Consider the following 23,482-nt stretch of genomic DNA (forward strand, 5'->3'; position numbering starts at 1 on the left):
AGCTAGACGACTTGATTGCCCTATCAGGTGAATACTAATTGCCCTATCAGGTGACTACTAACTGCCCTATCAGGTGACTACTAATTGCTATCAGGTGACTACTAATTGCTATCAGGTGACTACTAATTGCCTTATCAGGTGACTACTAATTGCCCTATCAGGTGACTACTAATTGCTATCAGGTGACTACTAATTGCTAAAGTCGTAAATGATATTGTGACGTGAACATACATGTCAGAAGTGCTAATATATTTTGATGGAAGAAAAGATCCATGAATTTTCAGTGGCATGACCTTGTCTGAACTGTGCATTTTTTTCTAGTCCCAGTTTCTTACCTACATTACTTGGAGTGTCGCTCAAACATATCTATACATATACATACATATACATACATATACATATACATGTATTACCTTCCACACTAGTTACAGAACATGGCATATACATTACTCTGGTATTTCACATATATTGCACTTTGGGGCAAAGGTTAAAAGTTCCATAATGGTAATATTCATAGATAGTTTATAGAATTTAATCTAAATTATTCTGCTCTTCAGTATGAAGGGATTAATACGCATTGAGTGCTTTCTATTTTGGACACTGTATATTATCGACACTACAAGTCACCACATCTCATCAGATTCCAGGCTCAATTATACATATATAGTATATATGAACAGCTAAAGTTCTCTAACGTACCAATGACTTCACTATATCTCATCAGATGTGATATATATATATATATATATATATATATATATATATATATATATATATATATAAAGATAGAATCGGCCATTGGTACATTTATCAAAGCCTGTATATTTTCTATTTGCAATGAACCTGACGCACCGATCCCAGAAGTTTGGATGTTAAGTTGGGCGCCTCCTCTGGGAAGGAGGTAATCATTCTCAGAACAGCAAAACGAAAACAAACGACAAGATATAGAGGTAAATAAATATTTCTAACTGTATTCATTAGTGTAATATCACATTTTAATCAGATTGGCCCGGTCTGACCCTTACCCTATATCATACTTTGCTAGATTCATACAAAGAAAACAAGAATTTGCCTGGAAATATCTCAGGGAACGAGCAGAATTTAGGGCAGGGAGGGAAGACCTGAAAGTAAAAATGGGGGGGGGGGGAGGGGGGTTTGTTAAATTTGTACGTTAATTTTATAGTTGTCCTGAACTAATTAACAATACCTATAAGTTGAATACTGAATCGTTGCATAAAAACACAGATTTTTTTCAAATGTAAAGTTCATGATAGTTTATTCATATTTTTTCTAACAAGAGATTATAAACAATTCATTCTTTGGCTAAAGAACGTCATGTCATCTTAAATTAGTCAATTGTTGAACGAACTTATAAAAGTGAAAATTTACAACGCTTTCACATGATGATGATAAATTGTACATATTACTTATATATTAATTTGAAATGATATTATAATCAAATATCTATTCTTCAAAAGTTTTTGAATGTTACTCGTCCAGGAAAACACTAAGAATAACGAATTGTTTTAACACATCGTCCAACTGCTTTTTAAACAATATGTAATTTTATAAGAACACAGTAATACCACAGATAGGGAAAACAAAGTCTCTGTGTTTAATACCAAACAAACTTTAAGAAGAGAAGAGATTGCACACACAGCTTCATTTGCGACTTATGTAATCTCTACATTATATGCATTAACGGTACCGTATATTATGATGGAAGAAGGCATGGTAACTATATTCCTTGTGTGTGTGTGTGTGTGTGTGTGTGTGTGTGTGTGTGTGTGTGTGTGTGTGTGTGTGTGTGTGTTTATTTATAAATGCCTGACCAATGGATAATAAGGACAGCATAGTTCTAGGATGCACATCTTTAAAGTACGCCGTGTTTGGACGCCCTCCCAACGTCGCCTAACACTTTTCAGGGCCGTTGCGGGCGGGCGACACGACGTATCTTACAGTCTATAGGATATCAAGATAGCAAAAAAATGGTGTATATATATATATATACACACACACACACAAATTGTGTAGAATAACTCAAATCCTATGTAGGCCAAAATATCTATGTTTTAATACAAATTGAGTTGTACATCTTGAACACATTGAAATACGTCTCATATTAGAAATAGATCTTGACTAAGGCAAATCCAAAGTAAGGTCATTTCATTTTCTAATGTTATGCTATGTTCACAAATTGGATATACTGAGGTTTTTCCTTCCTTCCATATTAAGTTCTCCCTCATAGAATCTTGTATAGAGCCGGAAGTGACATCATCGTAATAATGAACCAGTTGATTTGGAGAGTGGTACCTTGAACAAAAAAAACAAACATGATGCCAGATTATTGAAAATGAAAAAAAAACCCACGATGATTGAAAATTTAAAGCGTACTTTATACCTTACACGTTTACATTCAAACTGTCCGGTGTTCAAAATGAGGAAGTGACTTTATTTGAGTTTTGATGATGAAAAATAAAACCGGACTCTTCATAACCTTCCCCCAATAGAAGACTTCAAGAAATAATTAAGTAACACGTGGCGGCGACTTACGATACCGTTACGTTGTACAATACAAGTGTGTTGTAGCACAACTGTATAATTTTTAAAAATGAAGTTTTCGAAAATGTTTACCCACATGCTGATCCATGTTAGGTATAGGTGTTCATTTGCTGAATGACTATCCAGTTGCCTATCCAACCCTGTTGCTATCTTTGCAATATGTTCAATCGTTTGACTGTTGCTATGGGCGTGGTCTTGTTGCTAGACACACTTGCATACATTTTTTAAATGTTTCTTCCCTTGTCTATGAATCCCTGATGTTATCTCTGCAATATAAGTGATCCTTTGGCTGTTGCGATGAGCGTGGTCACGGTTGGTAGGTATATGTGCATACATTTTTTGAATGTTTATCCATTTGTCTATCAATCCCGGCCCTGTTGTTATCTTTGCAATATCCGTGATCATTAGGCTGTTGCTATGGGCGTGGTCCTGTTTCTAGGCATATTTGCATACACTTTTTGAATGTTGTATAACATGTCTAGGAGTCCCTGCTAACTTTGTGAAATACACCACCGTTTGGCTGTTGCCATGGGCGTTGTCCTGGTTGCTCGAGGAAATTTGCATACATTTTTGGAATGTTTGCTCACTTGCCTACCAGATGGTGTTATTTGACCAAAATATACTGCCATGTGGTTGTTGCTAAGGGTGTGGCCATGCTTGATAGGGCCAATTGTGTCAAAATGTGTTGAAGAAAATCTGCAGAATAACACTTCTAGAAACATCTCACCTAGTTTCAGTCTTATTGACCGAGTACTTTTTGAGATATAGGTTTTTGACCAAAATTCACATTTTTACACCTAATTTGCATATCACTGATGAGATCATTATATGCTTAATATTTCTTCATATATATACCCCTAGATCCATCCCCATTAAATTTCAGCCGAAGTTGTTTACACATACACACACACACACACATCCATAAACACACATCCACATAGACAGACAGACAGGCGGACGGACGGACGGACGGACGGACGGACGGACGGACGGACGGACGGACGGACAGACAGACAGACAGACAGACAGACAGACAGACAGACAGACAGACAGACAGACACTTTGCCACTACTGAACCTTACCAGTAGTGCTATAGACATGACTTTGTGTATCAAGTTGTTGTTTCGGTACACTATTATGAATTATTTGTCACATGCAGGCAAGTAACCTTGCAAAGAAAACAACTGCAGCAGTACCTTATACCGTTGCAATTATACCACCAACATCTCTCTCTACCACAATATATTACATTTGAATAGGTCCTGTTCATAAATTTTTTACAATATGTTAATTGTCACGAGCTTACCTGAACACGTCAGTTGTCCTCCTAACCCATCACTGACGTCACCAAAACCAATACAAATATCATTGTTTGTTGTAGTGGATTCCGTGTCACTTACAGAACTTGAAAGTTCAACCATAATACATACATAGTCGTAGTCATCACAGTCGGCCGTTGGTACATTTATCAAAGCCCGTATATTTTCTATTTGCAATGAAGCTGAAACACCGATCCCAGAATCCAGGTTGGTGGCGCTGTTCAAATCCAAAGTAAAGGACGTTGAGGTTTGGTTGACTGTGGCGTCGAGGTCATTCTGCTTGCTGAAGTTCAGAGACAGTTCAAAGTTCGAGGCACCCCCACCATTTGCAGACAAGGCAGTGTCTCCGATATTTTCAATAATTACTTCAAATGTGACATAAGAATCAAGATCGAGTTCATATACAAGATTTGCTGGACTAGTCACATTCATAAAAGTGACCGACAAATCTGTAGGAGTGAAAATCAAGATATACAAAACCATTAAACGTTGTATTTACATATCTAAACTCTTTATCGTGCTATGGAAATATTGTCATTACGTTGTAGTGGTTATTATGCCAATGATGATGATGATGATGATGATGATGATGATGATGATGATGATGATGATGATGATGATGATGATGATGATGATGGTGGTGGTGATGGTGATGGTGATGGTGATGGTGATGGTGATGGTGATGTGATGGCGGATAATAAATGATAATTTTCAAATAAAGCGATATCGTACTTACCGATTCCAGTCTTGGCTAGAACAAAAGGAAAACGGAAATGTAGTTTAATCAACTATCGACTAGTATAGTACTATGGTTTGATAAACTATGGTATATGTGTAACAGCAACATGAACATAGAATGACGTACTAAATGCTTTGTTCAAAGAACAAAAAAGAAAACATAAACAAGTATTAGAAAGAGAGACGGACAAACATACAGAGACAGATAGACAGACAGACAGACAGACAGACAGACAGACAGACAGACAGACAGACAGGCAAACAGACAGACAGAGACAGCGTTAGAGAGTTACAGAGTTATATAGAGAAAGGAGAGATGGAAAATTAGAGGCAAATAAAGACAGACATAGAAGGGGAGGAGGGTAAAATGGAATATAGAAGAAGAGATAGGGTAGGGAGGATGATCAGTTGAGGGATAGGATTGAAGAACGACGAGAGATGAAAATGACTTACGATTGCAGGTAAGTCCATCACTATCCAGCGTATAATCAGATGTACATGTACATTGGTATGAGCCATCGGAGTTGATACAGGTCTGATCACAACCTCCATTAGCTGTATCACATTCATTTATGTCTGCAATAATTTGTTGATATGTATATTAGTGTTAACAGTCAACATATATCCAATGTTCACACAAAAAAACCGAAACAAAATCAACCTAGGTTTTTCTATCAAATATAAATTGTAATTAGGTCGTTTTTTGAAAGGGAATACACATGGAGGGTAGACAAAGGACTATGCAGTATAGTTTATGCACCAAGTAAAACTTAAATAATTATGATTAAATGAATTTGTACCCAAGGTAGGCGTAACAAGTGTGACTGACATGTGCAAATAAGTACATCAGCCATCGATACCACTCGTCAAATCTGCGTCCTCTGGCGGTATCTATTACATAACCCTCCCTTGTACATGAATGCCTAAAAAGTATCTTTTAAATACGTTTTCTACTACATGAATAGTAAAGATAGTCGACTACGATCGAGTTGAAAAATACCTCTATCCACTCTCAATATAATGTATGAAAACATAGACCCTCTCTCCACTCTCAATATAGTGTATGAAAACATAGACCCTCTCTCCACTCTCAATATAGTGTATGAAAACATAGACCCTCTGTCCACTCTCAATGTAGTGTATGGGAGTATAGCCCCTCTGTCGATTCTTAACATAGTGTTTGTGAAAGGATCTAGATATTCTGTCCACTGTCAATATAGTGATTGAAAGTATAGAACCTCTGTCTACTCTCAATATAGTGTATGGCAGTATATACCCTCTGTCCACTCTCAGTATGATGTATGGAATCATAGACATAGACCCTCTATCTACATTCAGTATAGTGTATGGAAGGATATGCCCTCTGTCCGTTCTCAACATAAAGAGTGTGAAAGCACATAGACTCCCTATCCGCTGTCAATATAGTGTATGGAAGTATAGTCCTTGTATATACAGTCGAGGTCTATACAGTGTCACCAAGTTAGTCATTGGGTATTTGTAACATAGGCTATACTTGTAGACAGTCATTTATACTATACCTAGACATGTTGGAGCGGATGTCGACCAACCGAGTGTGGTACAAGTCGCATTCTCGGTACCATTCAGTGTGGTTCCAGCGTCACAACTGTACAATGCGATATCCCCTATCTCGGTTCCACTGCCGGTAACGGTGACTTCTCCATTACTAGGCGCTTCGGTAGCATTACAAGCTATAGATATATAAACGAAAATGTGCATAGATATATTAACCAACAGATACATAAACCAATAGATACATAGATATGTACACAAATAGATACATAGCTATATACATGTATACACAAATAGATACATAGATATATACACAATCATATAGATGCATAGATGTTTATTTTGACCTAGTATGTTACGTGTAAGCCATGTACTCAAGAAGTCATATTGGCAAAATAACTTAATAAAGGTATTACTTATAATGCTTTTAAAATATCTAGTATATCATTGAAATATATGGCAGTTCAATGTTCTTGTAACGACCAACTTCAATTGGGAATATATGGTTTGAAATCTTTAGTTTTGTAACAGCTATTCTGTCAAAAGTGTTTCGAACAAAAGATAAATATTTTTCATAGGAAATTTGACTTAATGTGAGAATAAACATGAAGTTTGTGGTTACTTGCCACAGATTTCTTTCACATGTCAATAAATTTTAATTTCAAAGAATCTTGAACTTTCTTTGATATATTATCTTATGCATCAATAGATATGTAGCTATATACCCCAATACATACATAGATATATACACTAATAGATACATAAGATGTATATACCAATTGATTCATATATATATATATATATATATATATATATATATATATATATATATATATATATATATATATATATATATATATATATATATATAACTAATGATAATAGTACAGTATCAAGTAAGATACACAGGAGCCGTTACACAGTGTTTCATGCTTTTCATGCACGTCTGATGATTGCGAAAGCATGAAACACTGTGTAACGGCTCCTGTGTATCTTACTTGATACTGTACTATTATTAGTAGTTATACCGCTCTACATGTATATGTATTGAGCACTGTTTGCGCCAATGGCGTTGTAGCACAACTGTACACTCTTTTAAAATGTTTATCCATATGCTAGTCCATGCTAACAATATGTGTTCATTTGCTGAATCCAGTTGCCCTATCCAACCATGTTGGTATCTTTGCGATATACGCGATCATTTGACTGTTGCTATGGGCGTGGTCATGTTGCTAGATATATTTGCATACATTTTTGAATGTTTTTGTTCACCTGTGTATGAATTCCTGATACTATCTTTGCAATATACGTGATCATTTGGCTGTTGCTATGGGCGTGGTCTTGTTGCTAGGCACATTTGCATACATTTTTTTAATGTTTATTCATTTGTCTTCAAATCCTGTTGTTACCTTCGCAATATACGTGATCATTTGGCTGTTGCTATGGGCGTGGTCTTGTTGCTAGGCAAATTTACATACATTTTTTGAATGTCTATTCAATTGTCTATTAATCCCTGTTGTTATCTTTGTAAAATACGTGACCGTTTGGCTGTTACTATGGGCGTGGTCATGGTTGCTAGGGATATTTGCATACATTTTTAAATGTTTACTCACTTGCTTATCAGAAGATGTTGTTATACTGCCATTTGGTTGTTGCTAAGGGCGTGAAGCAATTTTGTCAACATGTTTTGAAGAAAATCTGCAGAATAACACTTTCAGAAACATCTCACCAAGTTTTAGACTCATTGACCAAGTACTTTTTGAGATATAAGTTTTTGACCAAAAATGAACATTTTTACTCCTAATTTGCATATCACTCATGGAATCATTGTATGCTTAATATTTCTTCGTCTATACATCCCTAAATGCATTCCCATTAAATTTCAACCCAATCTGCTCAGTTGTTTTGGAATTATAGAGTTTTTACCAGAGACACATTTTAGCCCTAATTTGCATAACACTGATGTTCATTATATAAATTCTTAGTAAAAACACCCTGAAGAATGTTTCACCCAAATTTCAGCCCAGTCTACCCAGTTGTTTTTGAGTTTAAGTTGTTTGACCCAAATCACAAATCGGTGGTAAGACCATTTTGATTTGAACAATTTCCCAACTAGACACCCAAGGTAATGGACTGGTTCAGCGGTTTCTGACTTTAAGTTGTTTACACACACACACACACACACACACACACACACACACACACACACACACACACACACACACACACACACACACACACACATCCAGACATCCAGACAAACCGACAGACAGACAGACGCCGGGCGATGCCTATAGCACTACTGAACCTCAGTTCAGTTGTGCTAAAACTGTAATATCTTTTACATTCATGCCCTACGTGATTCTTACTAATAAGTTTTAATTATGATCTTTGACCTTTGATTCGGTCTTTATTTGGTTTTCAGTTTGTTCAGCAGATTCAATACATATTACATTGTAAGAGTTCAGTGAGAATGGCTGTATCTTTGCTTACCGTAACAGATTGGTACATCAAACGTCCAACCATCGTCTGTACAGGTGGCGTTATCACTACCGACCAGTGTATGGCCAGAATTGCACGAATAAAACGCTACGTCACCGCGACTTATCCCTGTACCCGAAATAGTCACTTCACCATTCGATGGCACTTCCGTTGCATTGCAAGCTATACCAATTGAATAAAAAAAAAAAAGTAAAATGTTTTCCATTCAATAACATTTCTGTTAGGTAAAAACAGACGTAAATATATTCAACAACGTTGAGATAATTGAAATAGTTTCAACCCATTGCGAGTAAACATCGTGATAAGTGACAACTGTTACTGTAAACGGAGTCGTTATGCATTGAATTGTTACCCCTTTTAGGTGATTGTCCAATGTCACTTTTGCTTCTGGCCAGACAATTCTTTGTACGGATTCCTGAGACGTATTCACAATGCCCCAGGTAACTTTTTAACGTAGTTAACATACCGAATAGAATTCGATGTTCACAGTTTTTGCTTTCACTAATTTCCTTGAAACATTAATATATATAATATTATAAAAGTAAACAACTATCACCATTTTAAAACATCTCTGAATCTGAGCAAACATCATAATATTGGTAATTATTATCATTATATTCACAAAACAATGATAGAAAGTGTCACTTGCAACCAATGAATCTGTTCGCACATACTTTTTCAGGGGGAGGGGTGAATAACAGCCAAAAATTCAGCGGGCAAGCCTTTGTTGTCAGCTGAGTGGTAAGAGGAGAAGGTAAAGGTATCGTTTTATGCGTTATCAAAATTTGAAGTTAGGGTGGAATTTGATAAAAATGTACTGTCCTGAGTCCATTATTTTCATGGCGTTAGATTGATATAACGGCGAATGTAAATATCTTTTTGGAAGAGAGGGCGAAACTAAATGTTTGGGAAAGGGCAGTGTTGAATATACCGGTATTGAGATAGAGGAAACGGATGTATTTTTTCTTGCATTTGAATCCAATGGGACGGTATGTTGTGCAATGTTATATTGGGAGGGTACATACGAACAACTTACACTTTGCCCTTAATCATAGACAGTTCCCCCTACTGTGTATGCTTAAATTATCAATACATATATAACTAAAACTGTGGCCACGTACTTCGTTAACTATTTATTTCGCTTTCTCGAAAATTGACTCATTGGCTGCACCTGCATTGTTGCGTATACACGGTGTCTGGAGCAGTATAGAAGTTCATGGTGCTCCTTCCCCGTACAAAACGTAAGAACAACCATACCTAGCCGAACGAAATTGTTTCCAATCTCTTCCCTCTCAAGTTCAAACTTTTGGCAGGAAACAGACCAAGTATTAACATCAAGAAAATACATATATACATTTGTCTCTATGGCAACTTACATAAATACAAAAACACGTTGTTTGCTCGGGGTGTTGAATTGATAAATATTGTTATGCTAGACTGTGTTTCATCAAACCATGGATATATAAGTGAGTTATAGATCAGTTATAGATCAATTATAGATAAGTTATTATAGATCCATGATCAAACTAAAAATTTGGTTTATTTGTAAATGCCATAAACCCGATACAAGGGGATAGTCTTCGTAGTAACCTATAGCATATTGAGATGTGATGTTTATGAGGTTTACTAAAACTGTCAAATTTCTTTCACCCACAGTAAAACTCGTCGATTGAACTTTTGACATACATGTAAATGTAATAAACATGGATATTAGAAATGAAAGTAGTTGAAACTTACGGCAAACCTCAGCATCTTCAACAGTCACACTAGTCAATGTAGAGTTGCTTATCTCCGACCAAGCCACTACGTCACCGTTACCGTTGTCGGTACAATTGGATGCAAGTTCTGCAATCTCTGTTTCATTAAGAACACGACTATAGATATTAAAGTACGCCAGACTCCCCTGAAAACTACCAGCTGCTTGGAACGAAGTGGTGGGACAGTCCGTCTGCCATTGACCTATACGAAAACACCCACCACCGGTTATATTGGAGTTGACCATGCAGCCCGTTGTTCCAGCAGTTCGTTCGCCATTCCAGTAGAAGTCAGCATCGCCACCGTCATCCCATGTTAAACAGATATGGTTCCAATTACCAGTGTTGCCCGACGCTCCCGTTATTACCGTCGAACAACTGTATATACCAAATGCCCCACCGTAGTTGAAAACATAAACCGCCAGTGCGTCATTGACGTCATCGTAATAGGAAAATGGACTTCCGAGATTGACTCCGGTGCCTTTCATCCAAAAACAGATAGATATGGCGTCAAATGTAGGAAGAGTGATTTGATCTGTGACTGTTGAATAACCATTTCCATCGAAAGTAAACTGCATATCTTCATACTCACTCCATACTGGATCTACAACTGAATAAAATATATGTATGCAGATGTAAAACACAGAACTAAAACTGAAAGTACACACAGTATACTCATTCTGCTCAAATACATAGCTAACGCACTTCTAACCTGATCTACCTGATTAACTTAATATTGTACTACACATATTGAATGTTTACAGTTTAAGTAACCAAAGTGATCATCATATAAAGTGTGATACTGTAAGATCATCTGGGAAAGTCAAATCGACTCAAACAGTATACTCGTCTATCTGTTGTGATTTGTACGGTTGGTGGTTGATATGGCTCACATCAACATTACAAATCAGAAGAGATGGACGAGTATACATCTAGTATACTGTTTATTGGTCGAAATGCAAGAAAAGAATACGGGTGAACCACTGTACACAACTTGAGTTTAAGACTTCCCTGTGTTCACGTAGGGGCATTAGGTCAACGATAAATGATAACATGTATTCGATGTTCTGTGTAGTCATTGAAATTAAGTTTAACGAGTGGGATTCTGAAGTATACACTCTATCCACTCTTATGTACCTTAAATCTAAATCACAGACGACGTATCTTTGAAATGTGCAGGCGTTATAAATGATAGCTGACGATAGGACAATAGTTAAACTTTTGCTATACACACCTGTGATATTTCAATATGACAGGTGTGCATTTTAATCAAGTTGTATCACAAAGTCTGAAGGAAAATATTTGTTCCGATTATGGAAGTACTAGTGTTACGATTGGTGCTCACCGTCTGTGGTCCATTCATTGTGTAGTATTGTCTACTATCAAGTATGTTTGTCAACTCACAATGTAACCTCATCTAGTGAAAACCCATTTAACATACAATGCCGAGACTAACAATGACATGATCGACAAACACATTAAGTCTTAAAGTGTTAATAAATCGTGTATTGAGGCTAATTGGTAATATCAAGTTCTGTTTACAAACCAAAGTACGTGTACAAGACATCTATTCCCAACATTTAGTGATAATCTTATTTGATATTCACTCCTCTCTTCCCTTTCCATAGCCAGATGGAAAAGTTGCATCAGTATACGACTGTTTTTCTTAGCTTTAGAAGGACTAACACTGGCACGAGTTGCGGGAAAGGCACAGGCAGAGAGACAGACGGGCAAACATACATACATACATACATACATACATACATACATACATACATACATACATACATACATACATACATACGGCATTTATTACATACATACGTACGTACGTACGTACGTACGTACATACATACATACATACATACATACATACATACATACATACATACATAGTTTTTACATACATACATACATACATACATACACACACATACATACATACATACATACATACATACATACATACATACGTACGTACATACATACATACATACATACATACATACATACATACATACATACATACATACATACATGCATACATACATACATACATACATAGTTTTTACATACAGACAGACAGACAGACAGACAGACAGACAGACAGACAGACAGACAGACATATAACTATAGAAATAAAGAGTGATTCAGGCAGATCAACACAGAAAGAGATGAACCAAGAATAAGATAGCCAGAAGAAGACACAGAGAACATGATCATTACCGTGTAGTTGACTGAATAGTTAATGGCGTACCCGATTGCAAACGTATTGTTACCCTAATCAATGAAAAGTTTCAATATCATAAGCATGGGACTTTTACCTGTAGCAATGAATAACATAATACAGACGGGCATCACAACAGACAACTTCATCTTGCAACGATATTTCAGCAACGGACAGTGCCCAGAGATGACACACTGAAATACATACACAGAACACGAAACATTCACTGTTATATACACAGTATGCCCTCAAGCAAAGCATCTTGTAGTTGTCAGTAGCAACGTTTAAACACTTGTCGTCTGGTACTCCAAGGTATAAATGTTTTGTGCATTGTCTACATGTCCGTGAGTGAAACCAATATGAGATGTTTGTATAGTATTTGCTCGAACGGGTTCTTTTCAACGCTATATTAGCAAAAGAATAGAGTACATCCTTTGTAAGAGAGGGTGTGAATGGATTACAATGGCTTCATGATTAGCGTAATTAGTGTGTAACGGAATGACGTTACGCCATCAACTACTCAAATTTGTTTATCTTTGTTGCAAGGTTGTGCCCAGAAGGATTTGAATAACAACATTACCACCGACAGTGAAGGCGTGAGCAACTTTTCAGAATACAGGCTAGCACGCGAATGATACTATGAATCGATCAAATGTATTGGATTGATCGTCATATGACTAATGAGATTACTTGGTTGAATCGAAAAGACGTTTTAAGTTTTAGTAGTAGTTCTGTTAAAGCAAAACAAAGCTGAACATTTCAATTCAAACTGAGCTAAAAAGAATGGTATTCAATTAATCATCTAAAATCAATTATTAAGGTTTGCTCTTGACTGTGATGTAACAAAAACGTGTAAAACCTTGGTTAAGAGTTGAATTGTGTATCAGATATGTGATTCAATAGAATCAAATACGTTTACATTATTGTTATTCTTGTAGCTACCAGAGTTTCGAGTCACACTGTATTACAATAGACCACGGAGTGAACTCCAGAGTTTCGAGTCACACTGTATTACAATAGACCACGGAGTGAACTCCAGAGCTCAACCCATTACATTGTAGTAGAGACAGTGAGAGGGACAATGTTTGTAATTGTAAGGCAGCCTAGAAGACCCACTTGTAAATCAGGATTTATCTCCATCGAGATAATACGAAAAAAAACGTGGTGTAAATTTGAGAATAAACATCGGTGATACATAACGATTGCATTGTATTTGTTTTCCGTATTTTACCAAAGGTAGAAATATTCCATGTCGACGACCTCTAAACAATATCTTCATTGTTGGCTGTCAATCTACCATTAACATCATGTCTAAATGAAAACGTGTTAAAAATTGATTACTTCTAAAAGATAATGATATATTATTCAGAAATAATCAAGTCGTATGACATGATTACCACACGTCAATACAATAGCAGACAACGTTCTATCGACCTTGCCGTAAGATGTTAAGGACACTGTAGCAGACTTAACCTTCGATATTCTAAATTCCCCATAATTACACAAGATGAAATTTTAACCTGTATTAATAGTATAAAAATGGCAAATCACCGTCCAGACGGTCTACTTGGTGAATTTTTCAAATCAAGTTAATGTTTTCTTACCCCTTATTTGTATGTTTTTTTGATAACGGTATTTCCCCCAGTGAGTGGACCAAGGCAATTATTATTCCATTCTATAAAAAGGGTCCCAAAAAGTCACCAGAGAACTACAGAGGGATATCTCTTCTGAGTATCTTCAGTAAAATTTTCACGTCTGTTTTAAATCGTCGTCTTTCTTTTTGGGCAGAGTCACTCAACAAAATTGACGAAGTTCAAGCTGGTTTTCGTAGGGGATATTGAACCATTGACAATGTCTTTATTTTGCAATCCATTATCCAGAAATATTTAACTTTGGAAGATAGGAAAGTTCTTTTGTGTGTTTGTTGACTTAGCAAAGGCCTTCGATACGGTCGAGCGACAAAGGTTGTGGTATATTTTACGTAAAGGTGGGGTTAACTAGACTACTGTAATTCCCTATTGTATGGCTTACTAACTGCACAACTCAGTCTGTTACAGAGAGCCCAGATTAGTGGCGCTCGACTCATCACCTGCACCAAGAAGCATGATCATATCACACCAATACTCCAACAACTACACTGGCTTCCAGTCACTTACAGAATACAATTCAAAATCCTGCTGATCACATATAAAGGGCTACATGGAAAGACCCCACATTACATTTCCGACCTCATTCAGCAAAGTAAACCAGGCAGATCACTCCGTTCAAGCAACAAACAACTACTCCACATACCCAAGACCAGACTCAAATCATATGGAGACCGATCATTCTCACACTCATCTCCCATGATGGAATCATCTCCCCCTTGACATTCGCACCGCACCTACTGTTGATATCTTCAAAGCCAAACTCAAAACTTATCTATTCCAAAGAGCATTCATGTGAACTGGGAGCGCCATTGGGCATCTTTTGATGGATATCAGGCGCTTTATAAATTTGTGTTTATTATTATTATATTATTAAAATGTTTAGTATTTTAAAGAGTATGTATTGTAATGTTAAGCCTTGTGTGAGGACACCAAATGGTTGTACTGACTACTTTAAATGTCCAATTGGTGTCTGTCAAGGATGTATGACTTTTCTTTTTTCTTTTTTCATAAATGAACTTGCAATTGTAGTACAGAAATCTGGACACAGAGGTATTCAACTTACACCTGATTTAGTCGAATTATGCTGTCTATTGTTTGCTGACGATGTTGCCTTGTTTTCAGAATAGCATTGTTGGACTTCAGAGATTGTTAAATGTTTTAAGTAGTTATTGCGACCGATGGAAAATGTGTGTAAAATTATCTAAAGCAAAAATTGTCGTCTTAAAATTAAAACAGGAGGCTATGTTTCACAGACGGAGGAGTGGGTTTTAATGACAAAAAAACTTGAAGTGGTCTCTTATTACAAATACTTTTGAATTTTACTGTCATGTAGATATATTGAGATGGGCTGAAGCAACTAAATTGCTGACACAACAGGACAGGAAAGTTGGTTTTTTTGCTACCATGAAGAAAGCGGGGAAAATCAAGCCACTACCTTATAACCTTTTTTTTTTCAAAATATTTCATTCTAAGATTTTACGTTCCTATTTTAGTTTTAGGTTCTGGAGTTTGGGGATTTCAATCCTACATATTGTTCGAACGAATTCAGTACCTCGCATGTAGAATGTTGTTAGGAGTTTCTAACTGTGCACCAAATAGTGCCATGCTGGGAGAATGTGGCAGATACCCTATTTTCTTATATACTGCAAAAAGGTGTATTAAGTATTGGGCCAAGTTGGTTACCATGCCAAATTACAGGTACCCCAGAAAGTGCTATGATATGCTTCTAAATATTGAAAATTCAAATGTAAATTGTAGATGCACTTGGGTGACTGGTGTTAAAAAATTATTGTTCTTAAGCTTGTGTAACTTGCAAGATGCCTGGCAAATACAGAAAATAGGTGATGTAAATAATTTTGTCGCTTACATTATTAGATTTAAATCATATTTATTACATTTCGGTGTTAGATAAATTATATACATATAGAAATTTTAAGTCCTTCCGTCAACCTAAATAATACTTGACGACTGTAAGAATTGCTAGTCATAGAACGATGCTAGCTCGCTTTAGATGTTCGTCTCATTGTTTGTATATCGAGACAGGAAGAAGACAAGATATTGATAGAGTTTGAGTGTATTTGTATACTTTGCGATTCAAATGAATTGAAATCGAGGACGAATACCATTTCCTAATGAAATGTGATTTTTTTGCAAACCTTAGGTCAAAATACACCCCGCAATATTTCTATGAGCCGCCATCTTTTGAAAACTTTACTAAAATGTTATCATCTGATCAAACAAATGAAATACAGAGACTTGCAGCATTTATTTATCACTCATTAAAAATCAGGTCAGAAACAAATAATTTAATGGAACTGTAACATATTTCGGTCATGTAAGTTTATAGTTTATTTTGGGTCTATGGACTTTGAGTACAATAAAGTGACTATATGATGGAATATTCCATGTACTCTAAACAATATCTTCATTGTTGGCTGTCAATCTACCATTAACATCATGTCTAAATGAAAACGTGTTAAAAATTGATTACTTCTAAAAGATAATGATATATTATTCAGAAATAATCAAGTCGTATGACATGATTACCACACGCCAATACAATAGCAGACAACGTTCTAACGACCTTGCTGTAAGATGTTAAGGATATTGCTGTGTAAATCTTTTGTACACACACTTCCATACAATAAGTTCAATGGGGCTTTGCCTTCTCTTTCATCGGCTATATCTTTAACAACCTACATGTTCATAATTGGATGCTTGAGGGAATTGAACAGTTTCAACATTGGGAACTGTATACATAACTGAAGAGGTGTGTTATGTATCTTGATGAGCAGCTATCGTCTTTCTCTCTTCTAAAAGTGTTGACTTCAGTGTCGTTAATGTTTGTAAATAGTACACATAGTTGGTCATAAGCGTGGAGATGTGAAGAAAATGCAGAAAGGAGAATTTGAAACTGATAAATACACATATTACGCAAAGCTTTTTAAGAGATGACACACAGCCAAATAATGCAGCCATTGGTCCAGTGAATACCATAGACAATGATGACAACACATGTATAAGTAATTTTAGTTGTATGAACTAGGAGATGATTCATCTGATAGTGAAAACACAGGAGAGGACCCAGACAAGAAAGATGGAGGCTCACCTTATAGTGATTCTGAAAGTGATTGCTTCTAGCCTGTGCTACTAAACATACATGGCATAAAAACAAGTGCATACTGGATGCAACAGTTTTTTGGGACTGAGAGTACTATGCTTACATTAAAGATAGAGTTTAAAGAAAACTTAGTGTATAGAATTGTACTTGTGAACTCATTGGAGTTTGTGTGTGTGTGTGTGGGGGGGGGGGGTCCACTGTTTTTCATGCTTGGTAGAGGAGTGGGTCAGAATTGTTTGTGCAATTGTTTTTGTAATGTTCGTAACCCTATTTTCGCCACTCCAGTTACGTAAATGTGGGTTGCTGATACATCATAAGATTGCACAAATACACTACGATTCAAATATAGTACCCGTATACCACAAGGTTTCTAAATTCAACTTATCATAATTTCATATTGTGAATATATTGTCACCACTCCTATTAAGACAGGTGTGTTGGTGTGAATCCTATTAAGGCAGTTGTGCTGATGTGAATCCTATTAAGGCAGGTGTGTTGATGTGAATCCTATTAAGGCAGGTGTGTTGATGTGAATCCTATTAAGGCAGGTGTGTTGATGTGAATGCTATTAAGGCAGGTGTGTTGATGTGAATCCTATTAAGACAGGTGTGTTGATGTGAATCCTATTAAGGCAGGTGTGTTGATGTGAATCCTATTAAGGCAGGTGTGTTGATGTGAATCCTATTAAGGCAGGTGTGTTGATGTGAATCCTATTAAGGCAGGTGTGTTGATGTGAATCCTATTAAGGCAGGTGTGTATGAAAATCCAATGCAAGTACTTCTAATCTTAATAAGAAGTATTTAATATGCTCTACGAGTGGGATGGCGGGAAGGGATATGCAACGGCTGGACCACAAGTTTCATTTTGAAATGTTTAGTACAAGTAGCCAAGGCCATTTCCGTTCCATATAAATAAACACTCATCGATTAGTCTGCAAACCTTTAGCTGTCAGTCATTCCTAAATTGATACAAAGAACTATAAAAATTGAATCGATAACACATCTCGATTATAATTTGTTTTCTTATAGGAGTTTATCAAATCATTGTGTTATGTTAGCAATGATATTATTGACTTTAGCTGTGATTTGCCCAAACAAATTGTCGTTCATTCAACGCCTTCGGTGACGTGGTTAACTTGTAACAGTTCAGTGAAAATGGTTGTAATTCATTTCAAGGGTCTGAGTGTGTGTATTTATGAAGTGAGACCTATAGGACATAGTATGACAAAATACATTATAAGTCATCAAAGGAAACCAACACATCAAAAGATAAAGTTGTAAAACTGAATGTTTATTGAAATATAAATACCAATGACTGTACAACCAATCACAGTTCATCTTACTTCCAATCAAATGATAAATACATGGTTTTCCCTAGTATCAAAACTTACACCAATTTGTGTCTCCAATCAAGTAAATGTACCAACAAGTAAACAAAATAAATATTTGGGTAAATAATGCTGTTAAGTACGCATAACAGAGGTTTTATAATAGCAATGGAATGTCTGTCAATCATAAAAATACAGCCATGTAACCAAGGTAATTAAATATGTTTTGATGTCATGATTCATATTTTGAAGCTGTTCTCGTTATAATGTATAAGCCCGTCCCTCTCCCACACCAAATACCTACATGCCAAGAATACAGTCAGTTATACTGAGGACTGCATAGCATTATAGAGTTGTGGCTTTGGTACAAACATTTAAACAAGAAGCATTGGACAAAGATAAATGATACATCAAACGTTCTAAACACAGACATTGTACGTATGATGTACATTCATGCTCCAGAAAGTCGATACATCCCCATACCTTCCCTTAAAGTCCATCTGCTTTGTCGACGACACCTCCTCTCAAAGTCTACCTGTCTTGTCGACACCTCCTCTCAAAGTCTACCTGTCTTGTCGACACCTCCTCTCAAAGTCTACCTGTCTTGTCGACACCTCCTCTCAAAGTCTACCTGTCGTGTCGACACCTCCTCTCAAAGTCTACCTGTCTTGTCGACACCTCCTCTCAAAGTTTACCTGTCTTGTCGACACCTCCTCTCAAAGTCTACCTGTCTTGTCGACACCTCCTCTCAAAGTCTACCTGTCTTGTCGACACCTCCTCTCAAAGTCTACCTGTCTTGTCGACACCTCCTCTCAAAGTTTACCTGTCTTGTCGACACCTCCTCTCAAAGTCTGTCTTGTCAATGGCTCCCCTCAAGGTCTGTTTGTCTCGTCAATCGCTCCCCTCAAAGTATGTCTGTCTTTTCGATACCTTCTCTAAAACTCTGTCTTGTCGATATTGCCCGGGCCTCTCAATGTCTGCCTGTCTTGTAGATGCATATTCAAAGTCTATCTGCCAAGTTGATTTATCCTAAAAGTAAATAAAGTGTATGGATGCCTTGTCGATGTCTCCTCAAACGTCACACCCTTACCAAGTCCATCTATGGTGTAAAGCACTGAAAGTATACACAGGCTTTGTTGATTACCGAGTTATGAATACAAAGTAGATATGGAAGTGTTTTTAAAAAGCAGTGCATTGTCAAAATGTTACTATAAACAAATAAAAACAATTAGATACGTGTAAATAACTTAAATTTCAGAGATTGCTGACAATAGACTAAATACACCCAATCGTGTATCTACACACACTATCATTAAAATGGTTACACCCATTTATCATGCCAACAAAACTGTTAATACACAAAATAAAATAGATAAATGAAATACAATATATAGTACATGAATAACAAATAAGGCCTAATTGGCAGTGCAGTAACAATCAGGTGGGTCGCTATCGATATGAAAGACTACATCACCATATATTATAGGTTATCTTCACAAGATAATTATTGACATTAGCTTGATATACACAATATTTCAGAGTGTAACTGTCAACCTGATAAGTGATAAATTGGTTACAAAGCTAGAGTTTGTTGATTTAGTTATCGAGATATAGTGCAGCTTCTACTAGTATATCGACACTGGTAGCTAATCTCAAAAACAACATTAACTGTAACTTGTAACATTATCTTAGGCCTGTGGATCAACGCTTGCATGTAGTATGAAGAATACAAGAATACAACATTTGATCACTGAATATTGCACAAGGTAGTCTTCTTTATGTGATCCGTTTGATAAACCTAATTCAAAACTGACCACTTAATCAATTGCAAAAACAAATTATATATTTACATCCATTTTGTTGATATTTCAAATATTACCCATATCAAGTTTCAATCTGCAAGCAGTCGAAACAAAATTTACTGAACTTTGCAATGAATATGCAATAATAAAATCCATTATATTTAGCCCGTGTAGACAAACAAGAAATGAAGTCAAACTTGTCACGTGATAAAATCCATAATTTAAACAGAAGCACATAAAACATGTACAGAGCTTTACGTATCTGTACAGTCAAAAAGGAATTAAAATAACCAGCACCCAGAGCCATGGAAGGCAATGAATAGATAAATCAATGGGAATATAAAAAGCGAAACACCCCCTCCCTCAAGGAGCAAGGAAACATCTGTGCATCCTCATCCCTTCGAATTCATTCAGAAAGGAATTGGAAAAGAATGAAATGCGTGGAAATTGGTAAAGCTTGTAATATGAAGTGAAAATAATTTTGTATCTTGAATAATTCGTGGAATGGAATGCTTGTATTTATCCGAGCAAAATATTGCCGGAATTTGACTCTGAAAACCTTGTACACACACACATACATGTTATATCTTAAGTACGTTTGACCGTAGACCCTACACGTGTAGGATCTATGGTTTGACACAGACTATTATGAAGTGATAATAATTATGAATGAAATATGGTGACATAATGATCAAAGGTTGATAATAGGTTAGCCTGGACCCTGTCCGTATATCCAGTGTAATCCAATGCACACTGACAGAATGTAAAGGCCTCCACATATTTTAATATGAATGCGACGTTGTTGATTAAAATGTACACAATTTCCCCTCAGATATGCGCGTGCCCAGCGTACGAAGAATGTGAATAAATTGTCGATAGAAATTCCCTTCTTGTCATGGTAAGATCTGTCACCGTTGCTTTCGATGAATAGAACGTCAATTATTCATGAATTAACAAGCTGACAAAGTTTTTGTATCCACACTTGATAGTGGATCATGTAGGTTGACCTTGTGTTCAAACTTGGGTCAACTTTGCATGCTGCTTCTGATAATGGATAAGTACGTTTTCCTTTGTTTCTGCTATGTCCATCTAACTACCTTTAAGTTACTGTATGTTACATCGACTGTTGTTGCCATCGCCAGCTTTTGCATTTATTCTTCTGCGAATCATGTCTGAAAAGGAAAGTTTACAAAAAAATATTGAATATTCGTGACATTGAACAACGACTCTGACGTTGGTTTAAGAAATATCGATCATTGAACTCGGTACTCGATATCACTTGATTTGACTACAGTAGTGTAAAATGTTCAAACTTTGAATGGCAGAAAAAGTTTGTAAATTTCAAAGGTGCAAACTACATCGTGATATCACTTACCAAAATTTTGTCTGTTTTAAACGTTGAAGATGCGTTGTGTCGAGGCGCCCTCACAAATCGGCCTACATTTCTCCCAAGGCCGATGAGGGCGGGCGACACAACATACATCAGTACTAGTCTATTTTGCGATGGCCCACAACAAAGTTACTAAATGACAAATAGGATATTCCATATCGATCCTAGTAATTTCACAATTTAGTTTCTTTATTATGTAGTGAACAAAAGACACATGACTGATAAATTAATTGGAAATTTTATATCAAATCATCAAATAATAAACATTAACATACATTCCACGGCCAAAATAATTCACTAAGACTAAAATATTATGAGTGGTGTTAATTCAATGAATAATATCCTAGTTAGTCTTAATACTCTACAGATTGTGTCTTTCGTTTTATCATTCATACAATTCGATGATTTGACCTTGATATGGTAATGACCTGACCTTCATCAATGCAAGAACGTCTTACCTGCTAGGTCTTTACGACCGATACCTACAAGTCCCTCATATAGACCCTTGACGGGGTTCTCTTCACAGCCATGTAGCCAAATCAGCAAACATCTATAACTGTGCTCTTTCCAACTTTTATCCCCTACAGTGAATAAAGTATGTTTAGTAAGATAGAATGATACCATTGTAAAACTTCGAAAGAGTTGTACTGTGTACAGCCGGTTGTGAGATCATTACTCTGTTTGGTTGTCCATCACGTGATATATTGTAACATATATGAGTTATATCCACTACTAAACATACCTGTAAACTGGTGTTCTATCGCTTTGATTTGTGAATCACTAAATCCCCACACGAAGGCGAGTTTCTTCCATTCCTCCTTCCGTAATTGTCGCGTTCCAAGCTTCCACAGTATCGGCCTCATCTGGGCCGCCTCCTCACATGTGTCCTTCCGAAACTGAATTTTCTCTTCTCCTCGTCGAAACACTTCGCCTCTTAATTTCTTTACATAAAACATATGACAATAGGAACCATGTAAGAAATTTAACTTTGTGATAGAATAATTGAATACGGTATAATTAGCACACTAAGAGTAGCCAACCAAAGATATGCATCTTTGAAACTTGAGTTGCAAATAGCTTTTAAAAACGATTCTAGAGTTATTTTGTGATATGACGCCATCAGTACAGTAAATCGGTTTATATGGTAGTTATCATAAAACTACATTACGACCCTGATCGTAAAACCAGATACCTGTTTACGGCACTGTCCAAGACCCACCTCCACAATGCATGATGACTTATAAAATGAGTACAACCAGACATTCATTATTCTTAGCGGGCTATGTTGATTGCATATTAAATTAAGTCCACCAACCTTTTTCATGAAAAATCTGTCAGCTTTGATAATCATATCTGTGATTGTAATGAGTTCTCCTCGTGCAGCCATATCAAGTGCTGTTCTTCCCGTCTGAAAAGTGGAAAAATAATAAACAAACGTACACGTATAGATACATAACCGATCGACCTATATGTACATCCCAGTCATGAGCACTTATACGTAGTACAATGTATATCATAACCACGTCACTGTGTAAGTTTCCTACTATATACACAGTACAAC

The 23,482-nt window shown here is 36.3% G+C and overlaps 1 protein-coding gene across 2 annotated transcripts in view; it reads right to left on the minus strand.

Annotated features, from left to right (window-relative positions):
* Positions 1-18,691: 18,691 nt before the first annotated feature.
* The window catches only part of LOC144443555 (uncharacterized), a 67,634-nt gene continuing 62,843 nt past the window's right edge, over positions 18,692-23,482 (minus strand). For both annotated transcript variants that reach the window (XM_078133086.1, XM_078133085.1), the window contains 4 exons: positions 23,237-23,329; positions 22,664-22,862; positions 22,380-22,502; positions 18,692-21,703 (listed from right to left, as the gene is read on the minus strand). In XM_078133086.1, the coding sequence (XP_077989212.1) occupies positions 21,636-21,703; positions 22,380-22,502; positions 22,664-22,862; positions 23,237-23,329 (483 nt within the window). In that variant the 3' untranslated portion in view covers positions 18,692-21,635. The remainder of the gene's footprint in view (positions 21,704-22,379; positions 22,503-22,663; positions 22,863-23,236; positions 23,330-23,482) is intronic.

The sequence above is a fragment of the Glandiceps talaboti genome, chromosome 12 (genome assembly GCF_964340395.1).
Source record: "Glandiceps talaboti chromosome 12, keGlaTala1.1, whole genome shotgun sequence".
NCBI lineage: Eukaryota > Metazoa > Hemichordata > Enteropneusta > Spengelidae > Glandiceps > Glandiceps talaboti.